The following is a 21,613-nucleotide window of genomic DNA, read 5'->3' as shown; positions in this document are numbered from 1 at the left end:
CACCCTACCTCCTTAGTCTCAATAGCTTGGTGCCACCACCCCCAGTCTGTCCCCACCCCTATTCCCCAGTCAAGATATGTCATCAAAACCTTGTGGGTGAACTAGTCACATTGTATCTATAGCAAATGGGATGATGCTCCTTTTCCCTGTGGTATTCGCTAATTAGGCAATAACTAAATAGTTATATTTTATCTGTAATGTTTTTGAGGTATCTAAAAACAATACCTTCCTCTGTTATTAGTCACACAATCAGTGAGGAGATTGACAGACAGACTTGCACAAACTCTTATCGAGTGTTTTAGCATTTCAATGAAACGCGACCTGCTTGTCTCGTCTCTGTGCCAACTCTGTAATCAAATAGATTTTCAAGATCAAAGTAGAAGGACTTTACAAATTAGATAAGTATGGAGAAGGGTTCGGATACATTTGGAATGCATTGTCCTTTAATAGCTCAGTATGGAGATACAGTGTATAAGAGATACAGTGACATACAGGGCATTCGGAAAGTGTTCAGACCCCTTCACTTTCTCCACATTTTGTTACTTCACAGCCTTATTCTAAAATTGATTAAATTATTTCCCCCCTCATCAATCTACACACAGTGCCCCATAATGACAAAGCGAAAACAGGTTTTTAGTTATTATTGCAAATGTATAAATAAAAAATCTGAAATATTTACATAAGTATTCAGACCCTTTGCTATGAGACTTGAAATTGAGCTCGGGTGCATCCTGTTTCCATTGATCATCCATGATTTGTTCCTATAACTTGATTGGAGTCCACCTGTGGTAAATTAAATTGACTGTAAATGATTTGGAAAGGCACACACCTGGCTATATAAGTTCCCACAGTTGACCAAGCCAGGTCGAAGGAATTGCCTGTAGAGCTCCGAGACAGGATTGTGTCGAGGCACAGATCAGGGAAAGGGTACCAAAACATTTCTGGAGCATTGAAGGTCCCCACGAACACAGTGGCCACCATCATTCTTAATAAATGGACGAAGTTTGGAACCACCAAGACTCTTCCTAGAGCTGGCCGCCCGGCCAAACTGAGCCATCGGGGGAGAAGGGCCTTGGTCAGGGTTGTGAAAAAAGAGCTCCAGAGTTCCTCTGTGGAGATGGGAGAACCTTCCAGAAGGATAACCATCTCTGCAGCACTCCACCAATCAGGTCTTTATGGTAGAGTGGCCAGACTGAAGCCACTCCTCAGTAAAAGGTATATGGCAGCCCGCTTGGAGTTGGCCAAAAGGCACCTAAAGGACTCTCAGACCATGCAAAACAAGATTCTCTTGTCTGATGAAACCACGACTGAACTCTTTGGCCTGAATGCCAAGTGTCACGTCTGGAGGAAACCAGGCACCGTTTATCACCTGGCCAATACCATCCCTAGAGTGAAGCATGGTGGTGGCAGCATCATGCTGTGGTGATGTTTTGAGGGAAAGATTAATGGAGAAAAGTACAGAGAGATCATTGATGAAAACCTGCTCCAGACCTCAGACTGGGGGAAGGTTACCCTTCCAACTGTTCATTTATGAACATTTGAACATCTTGGCCATGTTCTGTTTTAATCTCCACCCGGCACAGCCAGAAGAGGATTGGCCACCCCTCATAGCCTGGTTCCTCTCTAGGTTTCTTCCTAGGTTTTGGCCTTTCTAGGGAGTTTTTCCTAGCTACTGTGCTTCTACACCTGCATTGCTTGCTGTTTGGGGTTTTAGGCTGGGTTTCTGTACAGCACTTTGATATATCAGCTGATGTAAGAAGGGCTATATAAATACATTTGATTTGATTTTGGAGAGACCTGAAAATAGCTGTGCAGCTTCGCTCCCCATCCAACCTGACAGAGCTTGAGAGGATCTGCAGAGAAGAATGGGAGAAACTCCACAAATACAGGTGTGCCAAGCTTGTAGCATCATACCAAAGAAGACTCAAGGATGTAATCGCTGCCAAAGGTGCTTCAACAAAGAACTGAGTAAAGGGTTTGAATACTTATGTAAATGTGATATTTAAGTTTTTTTATTTGTAATACATTTGCAAAAATGTCTAAAAGCCTGTTTTTGCTTTGTCATTATGGGGTATTGCGTGTAGATTGATGAGGGGGAAAAACGATATAATCAATTTTAGAATAAGGCTGTAAAGTAACAAAATGTGGAAAAGGTGACGGATTCTGAATACTTTCCGAATGCACTGTATATAGTATGATTGTACACAATTCATACATTATAGAAGTAGGCACATATGAGTCTCAATAGCAATTCTACTGTATATTAAAAAACAACAATCTCACCAGCCAGTATATGGTTTAGCATGGTTTAGAATGATCAAGTATTTGGCTATTGGTGTGTACAGTAGTTGTATTATGCAGCATCATTGTTTTGAATGTCTTAATAAGATGCCATTGAATAAGCTTTATATCTCACAAAACACTGAGTAAAAAAGCCATATTGTTGATGTGAGCAAAAGATATAGGAATCTCTGGTACCAATGACTGTGACTTTGTTCCATTTGTTTCCTTCTTCTTCTTTTGTAAAATAGCCTAGTCACTCTCTAAGATCCAAATGCACAACGTCTTCTCAAGCCAGGTCCTTTCGTGGAAGAGAATTGAACTTAAAGAGGAGCTTCTGACGTAGAAGGCCAAATGGAGCCTTGGAGTCACACGAAGAACCAGTGAGAGGGCTCAGTGTTCACATCATAAACCACAGTCATACTGTGCATGAAACATTTCATTTGACCAAACAACTTGAGCGAAGTAAACCTGAAAAGCTATGCAATCCAATTTCTGTAAAAAGATAACGACGGGACACCGGTCGTATAAGAGCAAAACCTTGACCCATGATCTCGTCATTTTCTATCAGGAGAGTAAAAATGAACTGAAAATAACGTACCAGAAGCTTTTATGTGCACCCAATGATGTGCAGTGTACCATTTGAACAACATTTTACACATTTAAAAGTATAAGTCATTTGCTTTGAAAGCAATTGGTTGATCCTCTGCAACAGTCGGTTCAATTTTGTTTCTGTGGGTGACATTCAAATGTCATAAACAACTTACTAATCATCAAATCACTGCTGTCTGGCACATAGTGGTTCAGAGTGAAATAAGAAGGGAGAGTATACTTGAGCATTCAAGTATTTGGCTAGCTCACACCACAAGACCAAGACAAAGGGGACTCCACTTGGCAGGTTTCCTGGTTGCTGAGAGGCGTTGCGACATCTTTACTGAATGTTCCCTTCAAAGAGTTCAGTCTGTATCGTCAGGTGACTATGAACTGCTTGATACACCATTGGTCAGTACCTGAAATAGAGGACAGACTAAGTTGCTTGATGTGTTGAAAAATTCAGATCAGGTACAACAGTAACAGATATTCTAATACAGATTCAGAAATGTAAAACATTAACTTGCGAGAAACTTTCTTCCACTTAAATAAAACAGAAAGTACCACTCTCAGAAAGTACCACTGTGCCTCACACAGCCCCTTAGCAATACTAAGAAAACATGTCTCCGTCCACTGTTCTGAGAACACAGCAGGAGGTATGTTCAGAGTGTTCACGGGCCTCATTTCTTTCACTATTGTAAATCGGGCCACTCTCCCTTTGAAAACGACACTTAAATCAAGTACCGAAGAATCTCACGTGGAGAGTGGATTTCTTATATAACTATTGTTTTCACCTCTCGTTATTTTCACTATTAGGTAGACTTTTACTATTAGTACGAGTACTATGAGTGAGAAAGAGCTGATGGTAGATGGAGATAAAGCACAGAGATGAGTGGTTGAGGAAGGGAATGTTCTTACTATGGTGTGAGTGAGTAATGTCTTACGGAAGAAAATGGGGGATGAGGTTGCAGCAGAAAGAGACTCGTGAGTTGAAGTGGAGAGTGATTTTCTGATCGAGGTCAGATTGAGAGCCACATTCAAAATACCGTATTGGTGTGAGACAGTCACTTTTATTCTGTAACTGGAACACCCAGGTTCTCTTTATTTTCTGAGGGAATGGCTAGGTAGTTTGTCCTGTAGATGGGTAAAGAGAGAGAGGCACATCTAAGATCCCGTGGTGCATCCATGGAGCACCATACTGTGAACATTTCATTGGGCCTTTCTTATTCAACTCTGTCAATGCAAAACAATTGAGACAATTGCAAAACAATTTAAACAGTTGGGGTAACTTATCATTGGGAAGGTTCCAGTTTATTCGTGACAACGTGCCAACAGCAATACCGAACATAAGCCTGGATACTGACTAAGAAGCTATGACATCGATTTCTTTCAACTTTGCTAATAGGATTCCCACAACCCATGAGTTAACCTATTTCAAGTAAGAGAACCAGGTCAAATGGAAGTGGGAAAATGGTAGGAAATCAGTTAACCACACTTCCAACTGCTGGAGATCATCCTGTCTCCTAGCCAACAGTCCATGATCGATGTGATTTGGGATCAGTAATGCATGCTACAGATCCTTTTAAATGGATACATTGTCCTGTACTGTTGAACCGCCAGTCACATATTATGGCTGGCTGCCATCAGTGTGCCTCTAATGTTTATCTGCTCAAACAGCTCAATACCAAGCGGCGTCCCAAATGGCACCCTATTCCCTGTATAGTGCATTCTTTTTTTAACCAGAGCCCTAAGTCCTGTCGGCACTAGACCGGACGGAGGTCACGCCTTGCAACACACCACTGGTGGTTAAACTTACTCTGGTGTTCTTGGGCATAGGGTCATTAGGCATTGGCTCTAGACTGAGCGCAAAGTGTTGTCCATTTAAAAAGCATTTTCGGAACAACTGTCACAAGCCATGTCACGTAGCAGTGTACACTCTCTTCATGTGTTCAGAAGTGCATTATTTTAACCCATTTCCTCCATCGATGCCTTCAGACATCCTCTCAATTTCCCAAGTAAGTTCTGTGTACATCTATCCTGCACTATCGGTACATCCAGTGTAAGGTACAGGAACAGTGTCATTGGATTCAAACATGCACTGTATATTACCCAATATCTTTATTGTAAGGTTGACATTTGATGGCCCATAATCCACTGTACCGACTTCCATCTACCGCCGAGCACCATCACCAATCATTGGGAGCTGACAGCACAGAAATATATCGAAGCCTCGGCCACAGAACAGGTCAATTTCAGATCCGGCTGCAAATCCACAGAGCACTAAATTGGTTGTTTGAAAATGGCAGAACAGGAGTCAGCAGAGCGCTCCAAGCTATCCAGGGACCTCAGCGGAAAGACGACTTACTGAAACAGCTGACCGACGACTATTGACCGACAGCATGAGCCCTCAGACAATTACACCTCCATTACAGTCTTTCACCGAACGCACAACCTATACATTGGATACTGCATGGCCTAACAGTAAAGGCAAACTATTCACTACCCCCGATTTATTGAAGGAGTCGTAAAATCAGCAAGGGGAATTTTACGCCACGTTGTCAGTAATGCCTACTGTGGGTAAAGCCCAAACTCCACATATAGTATGAGACACTTAGCATCGTATCCATGCTGTATGTGCTGAAGCCAACTCTAGTCGTCTATCATTGCCCTACAGCATACATCTAGATACATGGTGCAAAGCAACCATAGAAGACTAGAGTTGGCCTTGGTACATTCAGTATGGAGACGAGGCCATGACATGAGGCTACGAGACACGAGGCTACAAGGTACGAGGCTACGAGTTACAACGCTACGAGATGCAAGGCACGACTGCGAGATATGAGATCTAATGCTAAGGAGATACAAGCCGACAAGATTCAAAGCTACGAGATACAAAGCTACGAGATAAGAGACAAGCCCTATGAGATAAAAAGCCATGAGACACATGGCTAAGAGCTACTCACGCGGGGTCCTGGGCCTGCTCGTCTGACTTGGAGATCTTCCTGTAGCAGTATACCATCTCCACCAGGAGCCAGCAGGTGAGGAAGACCAGCAGGACGTACATCATGATCTCCGAGTACAGGGCAGTGGTGTCGTCACTGGCTGCCAGACAGACACACACAACCCATAGAGATGGATATAGGGCACACTTGCTACAAAGTCGGTTTTAGCATTGGCAGCGCCATCAAAGGCTTTCACCATTTTAAAGTAGGCAACTGGGTGGGACTACCTATGGGTCAAGGAAGGATAACAGAATTTCATCCAAGTCAGCAGAAGGGATCAGCAAATACTTCTGAGCAAAGATTCAAGCTCAACAGGTGGCAGTTAAATCATTAACTTTAGCTTTATGCCTGTTCAGACTATACACACTCGAACACAGTAGGTGTAGGTATACACCTTTTTAGTTTGATTACAAACCGCCAATAAACTCCTAGAAGTAGAAGAAGAAGAAGAAGACATTGACTACTTTGAAATTGATATAGCCCTCAATGGTTCTGCCCATGCTGTCACAGAAGTGATGAATGGCAAAGATAGGTGTGCCCTCTTTCCATCTCTATGACACAACCCACACCGCATCTGTTTGGATGGAACACTGCAAGACAACAGAAATAGACAATGTATTTAAACTGCATTGATTTGATAGGGACTTACTGTAAATCTTGCACAGACTGTTCTACAATTATGTGATTTCTGAATAAGGCAAAGAGCTGTAAAGATAACTATTTGTAAGTTAGATAACTATGTAGGCCTATTTGTTAGTATGGGACAGTGAACAGATTCTCAATGTGTTTTGAAACCCAGCATATCAGCCATAATAAATAACTGTCCTGTCGCCACTAGCAATGAAATGGCAATTCTAATTCAAATGGCTTCAGTATGTAGCAATCTATTTCTGATTTATCCATTCACTCATAATAAAAAATATAAACAGTCCCATATGTGGGCATTACAGCTAGTTCTGTTAGCCAGGTGAAGTCAATCTCATTCAGTATAGGAGGCAGACTTCTTCAGGGATCGGTGTCACTTCCACGATACAGTTGAGCAAATGTAGGCTAATGCGATTAGCTTGAGGTTGTAAGTAACAAGAATATTTCCCAGGACATAGACATATCTGATGAAAGTGAAAGAATACCATGCTATTGTTTGAGGAGAGTGCACAATCTTGAACATGAAAAGTTATTAATAAACAAATTACGCACATTTGGGCAGTCTTGATACAACATTTTGAACAGAAATTAAATGGTTCATTGGATCAGTCTAAAACTTTGCACAAACACTGCAGCCATCTAGTGGACAAAATATAAATGACAACTGGGCTGGAATAATACATGATGGCCTTTCTCTTGCATTTCAAAGATGGTACAAAAAAAATACAAAAGAACGGTAGATTTTTTCTTTGTATTATCTTTTACCAGATCTATTGCGTTATATTCTCCTACATTACTTTCACATTTCCACAAACTTCAAAGTGTTTCCTTTCAAATGGTACCAAGAATATGCATATCCTCGCTTCAGGGCCTGAGCTACAGGCAGTTAGATTTGGGTATGTCATTTTAGGCAAAAAATAAATAAAAAAGAGGCGGATCCTAAAGAGGTATGCTTTGTCTGTACATAAACGTTTTGTAAATATTTTGGGTACATATTGAGAAGATACATTTGATGGGATAATGGTCCAATGATAAAGATGGTAAGATCCAATTATTGCTAGTATAATCACATTTGTAAAGTATACAGAATAGTGTTTCACATAACCTTATTGGGAATAAACAAAAAGTCCTCTCTTGATGCTTTAGTGTTTTCCTCCATGCATAGTACATTCTATAACACTATAGTCCAGGCAATTTATTGCCAGCTGACAGTTAGTGTAGCTCTATGCAAAACACATTAGATATTGTAGCACATATTGATAGGTCAAATTCCCTCTGTTAAAATTGTCATACTGCAAACCCAACAGTATTATTCAACAATCATGCCATCTCTTCCTCTCGTTTTCTTACATAGTATTCAGACCCATTTACTTTTTCCATATTTTGTTACATTACAGCCTTATTCTAAAATTGATTAAATGAAAAAAATGTTTCAGCTATCTTCACAAAATACCTCATAATTACAAAGAAAAAACGGTTTAAATTTTTAATTAATTGCAAATGCATAAAAAAAAGTATTCAGACCCTTTGCTATGAGGCCAAACTGAGCAATCGGGGGAGAAGGGCCTGGGTCAGGGTTTCTGACCAAGAACCCGATGGTCACTCTGACAGAGCTTTAGAGTTTCTCTGTGGAGATGGAAAGAACCTTACCAGAAGGACAACCATCTCTGCAGCACTCCACCAATCAGGTCTTTATGGTAGAGTGGCCAGACTGAACCCACTCCTCAGTAAAAGGCACAAGACAGCCCGCTTGGAGTTTCCCAAAAGGCACCTAAAGACTCTTAGACCATGAGAAAGAAGATTCTCTGAAACTTTGGCCTCTTTGTGTTCCAAGATGGCGTAGCAGTCGGACGTGTGTTTTATCTTGTCCCGTCCTGTGTAAATATAGTTTTTTCCCCTCGTTTTTTCATATATATTTCGGATATATTTTAATCTCACTTTCCATCTACGGACTGAATATACTCTCCTGCAACCCACCTCACCCAATGTGGTACGGATCTGCCATTTTTATACTTTAGAACCGGAACCTCCATCAGGAGCTAGCCAGCTAACTAGCTAGTAGTCAGTTAGAAACTGCTAGCGGACTTCACCGTTAACTCGGACACCAGCAAGCCTTAGCTCGGTCAATACCTGCCAGTCTGCACAGCGCGATATCAACTCAGAGCATATCGGACTGCTTTTTCTCTACCACATCTCCGGATTCCTACCACAAGCTCTGAACCTTTACACCGGATCATCACAGCTAGCTAGCTGCAATCCGAGTGGCTACTCCTGGCTAACGTCTCTGTCCCGAAGCAAGCACCAGTTAGCCTTGAGCTAGCCTCGAGCAAGGCCAGTCTCCCAGCTAGCCGAAGAGGTCCACCAGTCAATTCTTGGGCTACAATACATCTTTTGCCAATTGGCCTGGACCCTTTACTGCCAACACGGAGCCCCGCCGATCCATCGGGACTGGTCTGTCGACGTAATCGTCCAAGGTGGTTTCAACAGGCTCCTCCGTTGTGACGTCGCCGGAGGCCCATCTGCTAGCCCCGGCCCGCGAGCTGTGTCTCCAGCTCACCTAGCGTAGTAGCGACTACTGAATCGGCTCCCTGACTCATCTATTGCTACTCACTGGACCCTATGATCCCTCGGCTACACATGCCTCTCCCTAATGTCAATATGCCTTGTCTATTGCTGTTTTGGTTAGTGATTATTGTCTTATTTCACCGTAGAGCCACCAGCCCTGCCAATTATGCCTTAGATAGCCCTTTTCTTCCACCCCCCACACATGCAGTGACCTCACCTGGCTTAACTGGTGCCTCTAGAGACAAAACCTCTCTCATCGTCACTCAATGCCTATGTTTATCTCCACTGTACTCACATCCTACCACACCCTTGTCTGTACATTATGCCTTGAATCTATTCTTCCACGCCCAGAAATCTGCTCCTTTTAATCTCTGTTCCGAACGCAATGGACGACCAGCTCTTATAGCCTTTAGCCGTACCCTTATCCTAATCCTCCTCTATTCTTCTGGTGATGAAGAGGTTAACCCAGGCGCTGCAGCGCCCAACACCTCTCCCATTCCCCAGGCGCTCTCATTGGTTGACTTCTGTAACCGTAAATGCCTTGGTTTCATGCATGTTAACATTAGAAGCCTCCTCCCTAAGTTTGTTTTATTCATTGCTTTAGCACACGTCGCCAACCCGGATGTCCTAGCCGTGTCTGAATCCTGGCTTCGGAAGGCCACCAAAAATCCTGAAATTTCCATCTCCAGCTACAACATTTTCTGACAAGATAGAACTGCCAAAGGGGGTGGAGTTGCAATCTACTGCAGAGATAGCCTGCAGAGTTCTGTCATACTATCCAGGTCTGTGCACAAACAATTTGAGCTTCTACTTTTAAAAATCCACCTTTCCAGAAAGAAGTCTCTCACCGTTGCCGCTTGTTATAGACCCCCCTCAGCCCCCAGCTGTTCCCTGGACACCATATGTGAATTGATTGCCCCCCATCTATCTTCAGAGTTCGTGCTGTTAGGAGACCTACACTGGGATATGCTTAACACCCCGGCCATCCTACAATCTAAGCTAGATGCCCTCAATCTCACACAAATTATCAAGGAACCTACCAGGTACAACCCTAAATCCGTAACCATGGGTACCCTCAGATATCATCCTAACCAACCTGCCCACCAAATACACCTCTGCTGTCTTCAACCAGGATCTCAGCGATCACTGCCTCATTGCCTGCGTCCGTAATGGGTCCCTGGTCCGTAATGGGACCACCCCTCATCACTGTCAAACGCTCCCTAAAAAACTTCAGCGAGCAGGCCTATCTAATCGACCTGGCCCGGGTATCCTGGAAGGATACTGACCTTATCCCGTCAGTCGAGGATGCCTGGTTGCTCTTTAAGTGTTTTCCTCGCCATCTTAAATAGCATGCCCCATTCAAAAAATGTAGAACTAAGAACAGATATTGCCCTTGGTTCACTCCAGACTTGACTGCCATTGACCAGCACAAAAACATCCTGTGGCGTTCTGCATTATAGCATCGAATAGCCCCCGGAATATGCAACTTTTCAGGGAAGTCAGGAACCAATATACACAGTCAGTTAGGAAAGCTAAGGCTAGCTTTTTCAAACAGAAATTTGAAGCCTGTAGCACTAATTCCAAAAAGTTTTGGGACACTGTAAAGTCCATGGAGAATAAGAGCACCTCCTCCCAGCTGCCCACTGCACTGAGGCTAGGAAACACTGTCACCACCGATAAATCTACAATAATCGATCATTTCAATAAGCATTTTTCTACGGCTGGCAATGCTTTCCACCTGGCTACCCCTACCTATCTCAAATGACTGCCTCGCCTGGTTCACCAACTACTTCTCAGATAGAGTTCAGTGTGTCAAATCGGAGGGCCTGTTGTCCGGACCTATGGGGGCGCCACAGGGTTCAATTCTCGGGCCGACTCTTTTCTCTGTATATATCAATGATGTCGCTCTTGCTGCTGGTGATTCTCTGATCCACCTCTACGCAGACAACACCATTCTGTATACATCTGGCCATTCTTTGGACCTTGTGTTAACAAACCTCCAACCGAGCTTCAATGCCATACAATACTCCTTCCATGGCCTCCAACTGCTTTTAAATGCTAGTAAAACTAAATGCATGCTCCTCAACCGATTGCTGCCCGCACCCGCCCGCCCGACTAGCATAACTACTCTGGACGGTTCGGACTTAGAATATGTGGACAACTACAAATACCTAGGTGTCTGCTTAGACTCTAAACTCTCCTTCCAGACTCACATTAAGCATCTCCAATCCAAAATTAAATCTAGAATTGGCTTCCTATTTCGCAAAACAAAGCCTCCTTCATTCATGCTGCCAAACATCCCCTCGTAAAACTGACCATCCCACTGATCCTTGACTTCGGCGATGTCATTTACAAAATAGCCTCCAACACTCTACTCAGCAAACTGGAGGCAGTCTATCACAGTGCCATCCGTTTTGTCACCAAAGACCCATATACTACCCACAACTGAGACTTGTATGCTCTCGTTGGCTGGCCCTCACTACATATTCGTCGCCAAACCCACTGGCTCCAGGTCATCTGTAAGTCTTTGCTAGGTAAAGCCCCGTCTTATCTCAGCTCACTGGTCACCATAGCAATACCCACTCGTAGCATGCGCTCCAGCAGGTATATTTCACTGGTCATCCCCAAAGCCAACACCTACTTTGGCCGCCTTTCCTTCCAGTGCTCTGCTGCCAATGACTGGAATGAATTGCAAAAATCACTGAAGCTGGAGACTTATATCTCCCTCTCTAACTTTAAGCATCAGCGGTCAGAGCAGCTTACCGATCACTGTATCTGTACACAGCCAAACTGTAAATAGCACACCCAACTACCTCATCCCCATATTGTTGTTTATCTTCTTGCTCTTTTGCACCCCAGTTTCTCTACTCATCATCTGCACATATATCACTCCAGTGTTAATGCTAAATTGTAATTACTTCGCCTCTATGGCCTATTTATTGCCTTACCTCCCTACTCTTCTACATTTGCACACACTGTACATAGATTTTTTATGTTGTGTTATTGACTGTACGTTTGTTTATGTGTAACTCTCTGTTGTTGTTTTTGTCTCACTGCTTTGCTTTATCTTGACCAGGTCGCAGTTGTAAATGAGAACTTGTTCTCAACTGGCCTACCTGGTTAAATAAAGGTGAAATATATATATATATTTTTAAATGGCAAGTGTCACGTCTGGAGGAAACCTGGCACCATCCCTATGTTGAAGCACCGTGGTGGCAGGACAGAGGGAAAGATGAACGGAGCAAAGTATAGAGAGATCCTAGATGAAAACCTGATCCAGAGCGCTCAGGACCACAGACTGGGGTGAAGGTTCATCTCCCAACAGGACAACGACCCTAAGCACACAGCCAAGACAACGCAGGAGTGGCTTCGGGACAAGTCTCTGAATGTCCTTGAGTGGCCCAGCCAGAGCCCGATCGAACATCTCTGGAGAGACCTGAAAATAGCTGTGCAGCGACATTACTTATCCAACCTGACAAAGCTTAAGAGGATCTGCAGAGAAGAATGGGAGAAACTCCCAAAATACAGGTGTGCCAAGCTTGTAGCGTCATACCGAAGACTCAAGGATGCAATCGCTGCCAAAGGTGCTTCAACAAAGTACTAAGTAAAGGGTCTGAATACGTACATATTACATTTCCGTTTTTTTAGGTTTTATAAATTAGCAAACATTTCTAAAAACCTGGTTTTGCTTTGTCATTATAGGCTATTGTGTGTAAATTGATGAGGGAAAAACAAATATTTAATATATTTTAGAATAAAGCTGCAACGTAACAAAATGTGAAAAAAAGTCCCAGCAGTCCACAATAGATAGGCAGATGGAGGTATTGTAAAGTGAATGTGGGAATAATTATATACAAATATACCTATTAAATAGTATTTATGAGTAAGGTGAACATCCAGCAAGCATCCAGTAAATGGAAACTAAATGCAAACCACAGATAGTTAAGTCTCCAGCAAGGAACTTGAAAAACCAGGAAGTACAATTACAAAACAGGAAGTACTCTTACCTTCCTCTCTGACCACCAGGTTGATGACCAGTCTGTTGGTAACCGAGGGAGAGTAGCAGTCAAACTCAAACTGTCGGAAGACCACACACTTGTAGGTGCCCGTGTCGTTCATTGTGACGTTGAGGATACGGATGGAGAGTTCCTGCAGGTCTTTACTTCCATTCCACACCAGGCGACCCCTCCAAGGCCCCTCCAGCTCCCTGGGTTGTCCATCAAACAGGTAGATCTGAGGGGGCAACGTAGCAAGCGCACACACACTAATCGTTGTTAGCTAACTTTGCCCGATTCTTCCCTCATAATTCAAAGTATTTGTGGACCATACAGCCTGTCCAGGAAAAAGTTACAGGCAATCATTCCTGATCAGGTCACATGGTCAGGAAATACTGCCGGTCCTGTCAGGTGAAATACTTGTAATGAAAATGTAGAAGTTTGTGCAATTGGATGTTCGATGGAGGAGACCTACAGGGATGGGTTCTTCGTCAGGTGGGATGTAGTACCAGTCCACGCGTGTCTCCGCACTGACCTCCTCTCTCTTCATACAGGAGATGCAGGTCAGTTTCATGGGGTTCCCAACAACCGCCTCTGTTTCGGAGGGCACATCCACACATACTGGCCTGCTCACCTGCACTGGAGATAGTAACACACAGAGCGGCATCACACCAGCACCACACTGTAGCATGTACAGTACACATCACCCAGAGATACATACATGTGTGTGTTTGCGCGTGTGTGTGTGTGTGTGTGTGTGTGTGTGTGTGTGTGTGTGTGTGTGTGTGTGTGTGTGTGTGTGTGTGTGTGTGTGTGTGTGTGTGTGTGTGTGTGTGTGTGTGTGTGTGTGGACTTGTTTAACTATTCTTGTGGGGACCAGAAGTCCCTACAAGAATAGTAAACAAAGTAAAAATTGACCAACTGGGGACATTTTGTTAGTCCCCACAAGGTCAAATGCTATTTCTAGGGGGTTTAGGGTTAAGGTTAGAATTAGTGTTAGGGTTAGAATTAAGTTAAATATTAAGGTTAGGAGCTAGGGTTAGTTGTAGGGTTAGGGTTAGGAGCTAGGGTTAGGTTTAGGGTTAGGATAAAGTTTAGGTTTTTGGGTTAGGGTTAGGGTTAAGGTTAGGGTTAGGGTAAGAGTACGGGTTAGGATTAGGGTTAGGTTTAGGGTTAGGGGTTAGGGAAAATAGGATTTTGAATGGGACTGAATTGTATGTCCCCACAAGGTTAGCTGTACAAGACTGTGTGTGTGTGTGTGTGTGTGTGTGTGTGTGTGTGTGTGTGTGTGTGTGTGTGTGTGTGTGTGTGTGTGTGTGTGTGTGTGTGTGTGTGTGTGTGTGTGTGTGTGTGTGTGTGTGTGTGTGTGTGTGTGTGAGAGAGAGAGAGGCAGGTTTGCGTTTTTCATCATGAATCTTGTTCTGGAGGCAGCTCTGCAGAGTGGTCACTAGTCATACAATCAGATTTTAAACCTAACCTTAACCACACTGCTAAACCTAATGCCTAACCTTAAATTAATACCGAAAAGCAAAATGTTTTTATTCATTTTTACAATATAGCCAATTTTGACTTTGAAGCTAGCCTAAGGGGAAATCACTCAGTTCTGCCTCCAGGACAACACTCATGAATTTAAACATCAACCTGCGTGTGGGAGCTGGCGGGAATAAAAGACAGCAAAAACACAAATGTATTATTCTATTCAACTACGCCCTCCGCCCATTCCCCTTTGGTCTGTTGTCAGAGCGTGATGTTCTATCGGATAACCCTGTGACCTAATTTTGCTGTTCTCTTAATGATGTGAGCCAGGCTTGGATGAGCTTCCTGTTGTGCCAGTCAGACTGGCATAATGCAGTGCCATTGACACCACTGTTCTCAAATCACAACTCACTCAACCACATAATACACCCTCACACCCCGGACCATCGCAGCCGGCCACGACCGGGAGAGCCATGAGGCGGCACTGAATTGGCCCAGCGTCGACTTGGTTACGGCAGGGTTTTGCCGGCCAGGATGTCCATGTCCCATCACTCCTGTGGCGGACTGTGTGCATGCACGCTGACATGGTCGCCAGGTGTACAGTGTTTCCTCTGACACATTGGTGCGGCTGGCTTCCGGGTTAAGCGAGCATTGTGTCAAATAAGCAGTGCGACATGGTGGGGTCATATTTTGGTGGACGCACGGCTCTCGACTTTTACTTCTACCGAGTCCGTACAGGAGTTGCAGATATGTGACAAGACTGTAACTACCAATTGGATACCTCGAAATAGGGGAGAAAACAAAATAATAATACAAAAATATGTATAAAAATATATGTATACAGTTGAAGTCGTAAGTTTACATACACTTAGGTTGGAGTCATTAAAACTCGTTTTTCAACCACTCCACAAATTTCTTGTTATCAAACTATAGTTTTGGAAAGTCGGTTAGGTCATCTACTGTGTGCATGACACAAGTAACTTTATCAACGATTGTTTACAGACAGATTATTTCACTTATAATACACTGTATCACAATTTCAGTGAGTCAGAAGATTACAAACACTAAGTTGACTGTGCCTTTAAACAGCTTGGAAAATTCCAGAAAATGATGTTATGGCTTTAGAAGCTTCTGATAGGCTAATTGACATCATTTGAGTCAATTGGAGGTGTACCTGTGTATGTATTTCAAGGCCTACCTTCAAAAAAAAATTGTAGACCTCCATAAGTCTGGATCATCCTTGGGAGCAATTTCCAAACGCCTGAAGGTACCACGTTCATCTGTACAAACAAGAGTATGCAAGTATAAACACCATGGGACCACGCAGCCGTCATACCGCTCAGGAAGGAGACGTGTTCTGTCTCCTAGAGAGGAACGTACTTTGGTGCGAAAAGTGCAAATCAATCCCAGAACAACAGCAAAGGACGTTTTGAAGATGCTGGAGGAAACAGGAACAAAAGTATCTATATCCACAGTAAAACAAGTCCTATATCGACATAAGCAGAAAGGCCGCTCGGCTAGGAAGAAGCCACTGCTCCAAAACCGCCATAAAAAAGCCAGACTACGGTTTGCAACTGCACATGGGGACAAATATCGTACTTTTTGGAGAAATGTCCTCTGGTCTGATGAAACAAAAATAGAACCGTTTGTCCATAATGACCATCGTTATGTTTGGAGGAAAAAGGGGGAGGCTTGCAAGCCGAAGAACACCATCCCAACCATGAAGCACAGGGGTGGCAGCATCATGTTGTGGGGGTGCTTTGCTGCAGGAGGGGCTGGTGCACTTCACAAAATAGATGGCATCATGAGGTAGGAAAATTATGTGGATATATTGAAGCAACATCTGAAGACATCAGTCAGGAAGTTAAAGCTTGGTCGCAAATGGGTCTTCCAAATGGACAATGACCCCAAGCATACTTCCAAAGCTATGACTTAAGGACAACAAAGTCAAGGTATTGGAGTGGCCATCACAAAGACCTGACCTCAATCCTATAGACAATTTGTGGGCAGAACTGAAAAAGCGTGTGCGAGCAAGGAGGCCTATAAACCCAACTCAATTACACCAGCTCTGTCAGGAGGAATGGGCCAAAATTCACCCAACTTATTGTGTGAAGCTTGTGGAAGGCTACCCAAAACATTTGACCCAAGTTAAACAATTTAAAGGCAATGCTACCAAATACTAATTGAGTCTATGTAAACTTCTGATCCACTGGGAATGTGATGATAGAAATAAAAGCTGAAATAAATCATTCTCTCTACTATTATTCTGACATTGTAAGTGGTGCGTAACTGGTGGCAGGGAAGTCAGACGCAGGAGAGCAGAACTAGGCAGTTTAATTGCAAAACCAACGGCATAAAGAATAACAAACATGGGTACAAAACCCGTCGCGCACCAGTAAACATGTGCACAAGCACTTAAAACAAACATTTCCACACAAAGACATGGGGGGAACAGAGGGTTAAATACACAACACTTAGTGAAGGAAATGAGAACCAGGTGTGTAGGAAAACAAGACAAAACAAATGGAAAATTAAAAGTGGATCGACAATGGCTAGAAGACCGGTGATGCCGACCGCCGAACGCCGCCCGAACAAGGAGAGGAACCGACTTCGGTGGAAGTCGTGACAGACATTTCACATTCTTAAATTAAAGTGATGATCCTAACTAACCTAAGACAAGGAATTTTTACTAGGATTAAATGTCAGGAATTGTGAAAAACTGAGTTTAAATGTATTTGGCTAAGTTGTATGTAAACTTCAACTGTACATTTCACACTAGACTGACACACGCAGTGAGCGTAATTTCATCAACCCCACAAACAAGGTCTGAGTCCCAAACAGCACCATATTCCATATTTCATGCACTACTTTAGACCAGGGCCCGGGTCAAAAGTAGTGCATTATATGGTCAAAAGTAGTGCACTATATGGGGATTAGGTTGCCATTTGGGAAGCATCCAAACCCAGTCAGGCTGCTATAGTGATTGAGGGATGAAAATATGTGGATTTCTGCATGGAATCTTTGTGTGACTGATTGACACAACGCACGGTTAGTATTATGTAACCTAGAGCCCCGGGCTGTGTTTGTCAACATCGATCACATCTCCAGCTCATGAAGGGTCATACAAATCAAATCAAATGTATTTATCACATGCTTCAAATATAGCAGTGAAATGCTTACTTACAAGCCCTTAACCAGCAATGCTTTAAGAAGATCAGTAAAAAACAGTTCAGTAAAATAGATAAGTAAAAATAGAAAATAAAAGTAACAAATAATTAAACAGCAGCAGTAAAATAACAATAGTGAGGCTATATACAGGGGGTACCGGTACAGAGTCAATGTGTGGGAGCACCGGTTAGTTGAGGTAATTGAGGTAATTATGTACATGTAGGTAGAGTTAAAGTGACTATGTATTGATAATAAACAGAGTAGCTGGTGATGTACTGGGTATACGCACTACACTCTGCAGAGCCTTGCGGTCAGAGGCCGAGCGATTTCCATACCAGGCAGTGATGCAAACAGTAAGGATGCTCTCGGTGGTGCAGCTGTAGAACCTTTTGAGGATCTGAGGACCCATGTCAAATCTTTTCAGTCTCCTGACGGGGAATATGCTTTGTCGTGCCCTCTTCACAACTGTCTTAATGTGTTTGGACCATGATCGTTTGATAGTTTCCATGCAGCCACATGGAAACCAGGAAAGTCACAGTAGTGAACGTGACACAGAAACATACTGGGAAAGAGGACCAGGTAGAAACCTGCTATACATGATATGTGTCAGCAGCCTAATGTTATGCAAATGTATTTATTATTTCTGAATAACAGCAATGACAGACCTCATTTGAGACTTTCACTTACTTTTGTTGATGATCTACTGTATGCTCTCTGTTTAAGTACCTCTCTTAGTTTTGTTCATTTTTTTAAATGTTGGAATAGTTGGTGAAATGTTTAGTATATTTTATATAAATGTGTTACCAAATTGTATTTTATTTTACTTTAGAGGCTGATTACCCAAATCATGTCCTGTCTGTTGGCTTCTACATGTAATGATATTAGGCTCATACCTTCATTTCACTTTATCCAAAAGCCAAGTGAATGTTACTATTGGTTTTCTATGTCACTTGACCGTGTCAAATCCTGCCATCCTAGCCTTAGTCAGATCTCTCAAAGTGGTCAGTTGACCCCCCAAAAAGTAATGTAAATGAAGATGGAACATAAAGGCCTAAGTGTTGGGATTACAACTTGTTTGTTCGTGATGTGTCAATTACTGTCAAAAACCGTTGCATCACAAATCTAATTTAGGTGTGATTTTCAACCATTAGAGACAAAATACATAATGTAAGTGCAAACACTTACCTACTAAAACCAAAAGTAATAGAGAATGCAATATAACCCTGGTTCGAGTTCTCATATTCGGTATTCTCTGGGATAGCTGTCTTGGACACGCTCTCCTGTTCACAATCAAAGAAAGAAAAAACACGTTAAACCTCGAATAATCTCAAATTTCATCTACAGTATTTTCCTCTACAGTATTTCTATGTCGTGGTAGCGGAATGCCCTAGTTTGATTAGGCTATTCGAAGAGCGTAATTTCAGGACAATGGACAGCGCACCGCTACCCAGGAGATCGGTCGTCGATAAATATAACACATTCTCTGTAGAGATTTCACAAAGTGTGACTAAAAACCTTGCTTTAGGCTATATGATGGTTATTTGCCAGTGTCTGAAGATAACATTAATTTAATAATATCATTGACTGGCCTGTTGCCTAAGATCAATCACTTATTTTTTTGTTAACTTCTCCCACATTATTCAAGTCGTAGTATATTTGTGGTGAGAAAAAAATGACTCACACTCATTCACTCGATATACGTCGCAGCTTCACCATGAATAAAACCCAAAAGAGACCTGTAGATTCCTCTGCCACTTTCTATTGCAGGATCTGGGTGAGCGTCTAGAAATCCTCAATCATACAATGACAATGGATTGTAAAAAGTTTTTAGATGAATAGCGAATAATAAACTGGTTTAATAATCAAAAAAGGATACTCTTTTGTCAGATTCTTCATAAAATGAGGAGCAATCCGAAAATGACGTTCCGTTCCGCTGTTCACTGCCTTTGTTTTTCGCAATAAGCGCTCACTTAGGGCTCCGATAACGTTTCCATTGATGCGCATGCGTAAAAGTCACATCCTATTTATTTTCACTCCCTATCTTCTTGTTCCTAGGCACATGGACAATACGAAGTACAGTACCAGTCAAAAGTTTGGACACACTTCCTCATTAAAAGGGGTTTTCTTTCTTTCTTTTTTTACTATTTTCTACATTGTAGAATAATAGTGAAGACATCAAACCTATGAAATAACACATATGGAATCATGTAGTAACCAAAAAAGTGTTAAACAGATCAAAATATATTTTATATTTGAGATTCTTCAAAGTAGCCACCCTTCTCTTTGATGACAGCTTTGCACACTCTTGGCATTCTCTCAACCAGCTTCATGAGGTAGTCACCTGGAATGCATTTCAATTAACAGGTGTGCCTTGTTAAAAGTACATTTGTGGAATTTCTTACCTTCTTAATGCATTTGAGCCAATCAATTGTGTTGTGGCAAGGCAGGGGTGGTATACAGAAGATAGCCCTATTTGGTAAAAGGCCAAGTCCATATTATGTCTAGAACAGCTCAAATAAGCAAAAAGAAATGACAGTCCATCATTACTTTAAGACATGAAGCTCAATCAATGAGGAAAATTTCAAGAACCTTGAAAGTTTCTTCAAGTGCAGTTGCAAAAACTATCAAGCGCTATGATGAAACTGGCTCTCATGAGGACACCCACAGGAAAGGAAGACCCAGAGTTACCTCTGCTGCAAAGGATAAGTTCATTAGAGTTACCAGCCTCAGAAACTGCAGCCCAAATAAATGCTTCACAGAGTTCAAGTAACAGACACGTCAACATCAATTGTTCAGCGGACATTGTGTGAATCAGGCATTCATGGCCGAAAAGAAACCACTACTAAAGGACACAAATAATAAGAAGAGACTTGCTTGGGCCAATCTCTCCTTTTGTCTGATGAGTGCAAATGTGAGACGCAGAGTAGGTGAACGGATGATCTCTGCATGTGTGGTTCCCACCGTGAAGCATGGAGGAGATGTGATGGTGTGGGGGTGCTTTGTTGGTGACACTGTCTGTGATTTAAGCACACTTAACCAGCATTGCTACCACAGCATTCTTCAGCAATACACCATCCCATCTGGTTTGCGCTTAGTGGGACAATCATTTGTTTTTCAACAGGACAATGACCCAAAACACACCCCCAGGCTGTGTAAGGCTGCGTAAGTGATGGGGTGCTGCATCAGATGACCTGGCCTCCACAATCACCAGATGTTAACCCAATTGAGATGGTTTGGGATGAGTTGGACCAAAGAGTGAAGGAAAGCAGACAAGTGCTCAGCATATGTGGAAACTCCTTCAAAACTGTTGGAAAAGCATTGTAGGTGAAGCTGGTTGAGAGAATGCCAAGCGTGTGCAAAGCTGTCATCAAGGAAAAGGGTGGCTACTTTGAAGAATCTGAGATATAAAATATATTTTGATTTGTTTAACACTTTTTTGGTTACTACATGATTCCATGTGTTATTTCATAGTTTTGATGTCTTCATTATTATTATACAGTGTAGAAAATAGTAAAAATATAGAAAAACCTTTGAATGAGTAGGTGTGTCCAAACTTTTAACTGGTACTGTATATGTACAGTATGTGTGTGTGTGTGTGTGTGTGTGTGTGTGTGTGTGTGTGTGTGTGTGTGTGTGTGTGTGTGTGTGTGTGTGTGTGTGTGTGTGTGTGTGTGTGTGTGTGTGTGTGTGTGTGTGTGTGTGTGTGTGTACAATACAGTTTGTTCAATCAATTAAAACAAAGCATACTAACAATTGAACATGGTAGATTCAGTGTACAGTAATACGTTTGTTTTTGTGTGTGTGCATGTGTGTGCATGAGAGTTAGGCTATATGGAGGAGACTACTGTGCAGTTCACAAAAAAGTTATTAAATTCACATAAAATAACATAA

At 42.5% G+C, this 21,613-nt stretch overlaps 1 protein-coding gene across 1 annotated transcript; it reads right to left on the bottom strand.

The window, feature by feature from the left end:
* Positions 1 to 399: 399 nt before the first annotated feature.
* LOC139549257 (sodium channel regulatory subunit beta-3-like) lies at positions 400 to 19,709 on the bottom strand. Its single transcript, XM_071359517.1, has 7 exons — positions 19,404 to 19,709; positions 18,908 to 19,002; positions 13,554 to 13,717; positions 13,091 to 13,316; positions 5,835 to 5,973; positions 3,918 to 4,005; positions 400 to 3,290 (listed from the first exon to the last, which is right to left on the bottom strand). Exons 2-6 carry the CDS (start codon positions 18,960 to 18,962, stop codon positions 3,942 to 3,944), a joined length of 648 nt encoding a protein of 215 aa, XP_071215618.1. The 5' UTR covers positions 18,963 to 19,002; positions 19,404 to 19,709; the 3' UTR covers positions 400 to 3,290; positions 3,918 to 3,941.
* Between the last annotated feature and the right edge of the window lie 1,904 nt (positions 19,710 to 21,613).

The sequence above is a fragment of the Salvelinus alpinus genome, chromosome 22, assembly GCF_045679555.1.
Source record: "Salvelinus alpinus chromosome 22, SLU_Salpinus.1, whole genome shotgun sequence".
Taxonomy (NCBI): domain Eukaryota; kingdom Metazoa; phylum Chordata; class Actinopteri; order Salmoniformes; family Salmonidae; genus Salvelinus; species Salvelinus alpinus.
Note: the sequence above shows the minus strand (reverse complement) of the source record. Positions and strands in the feature narration are given on the sequence as shown.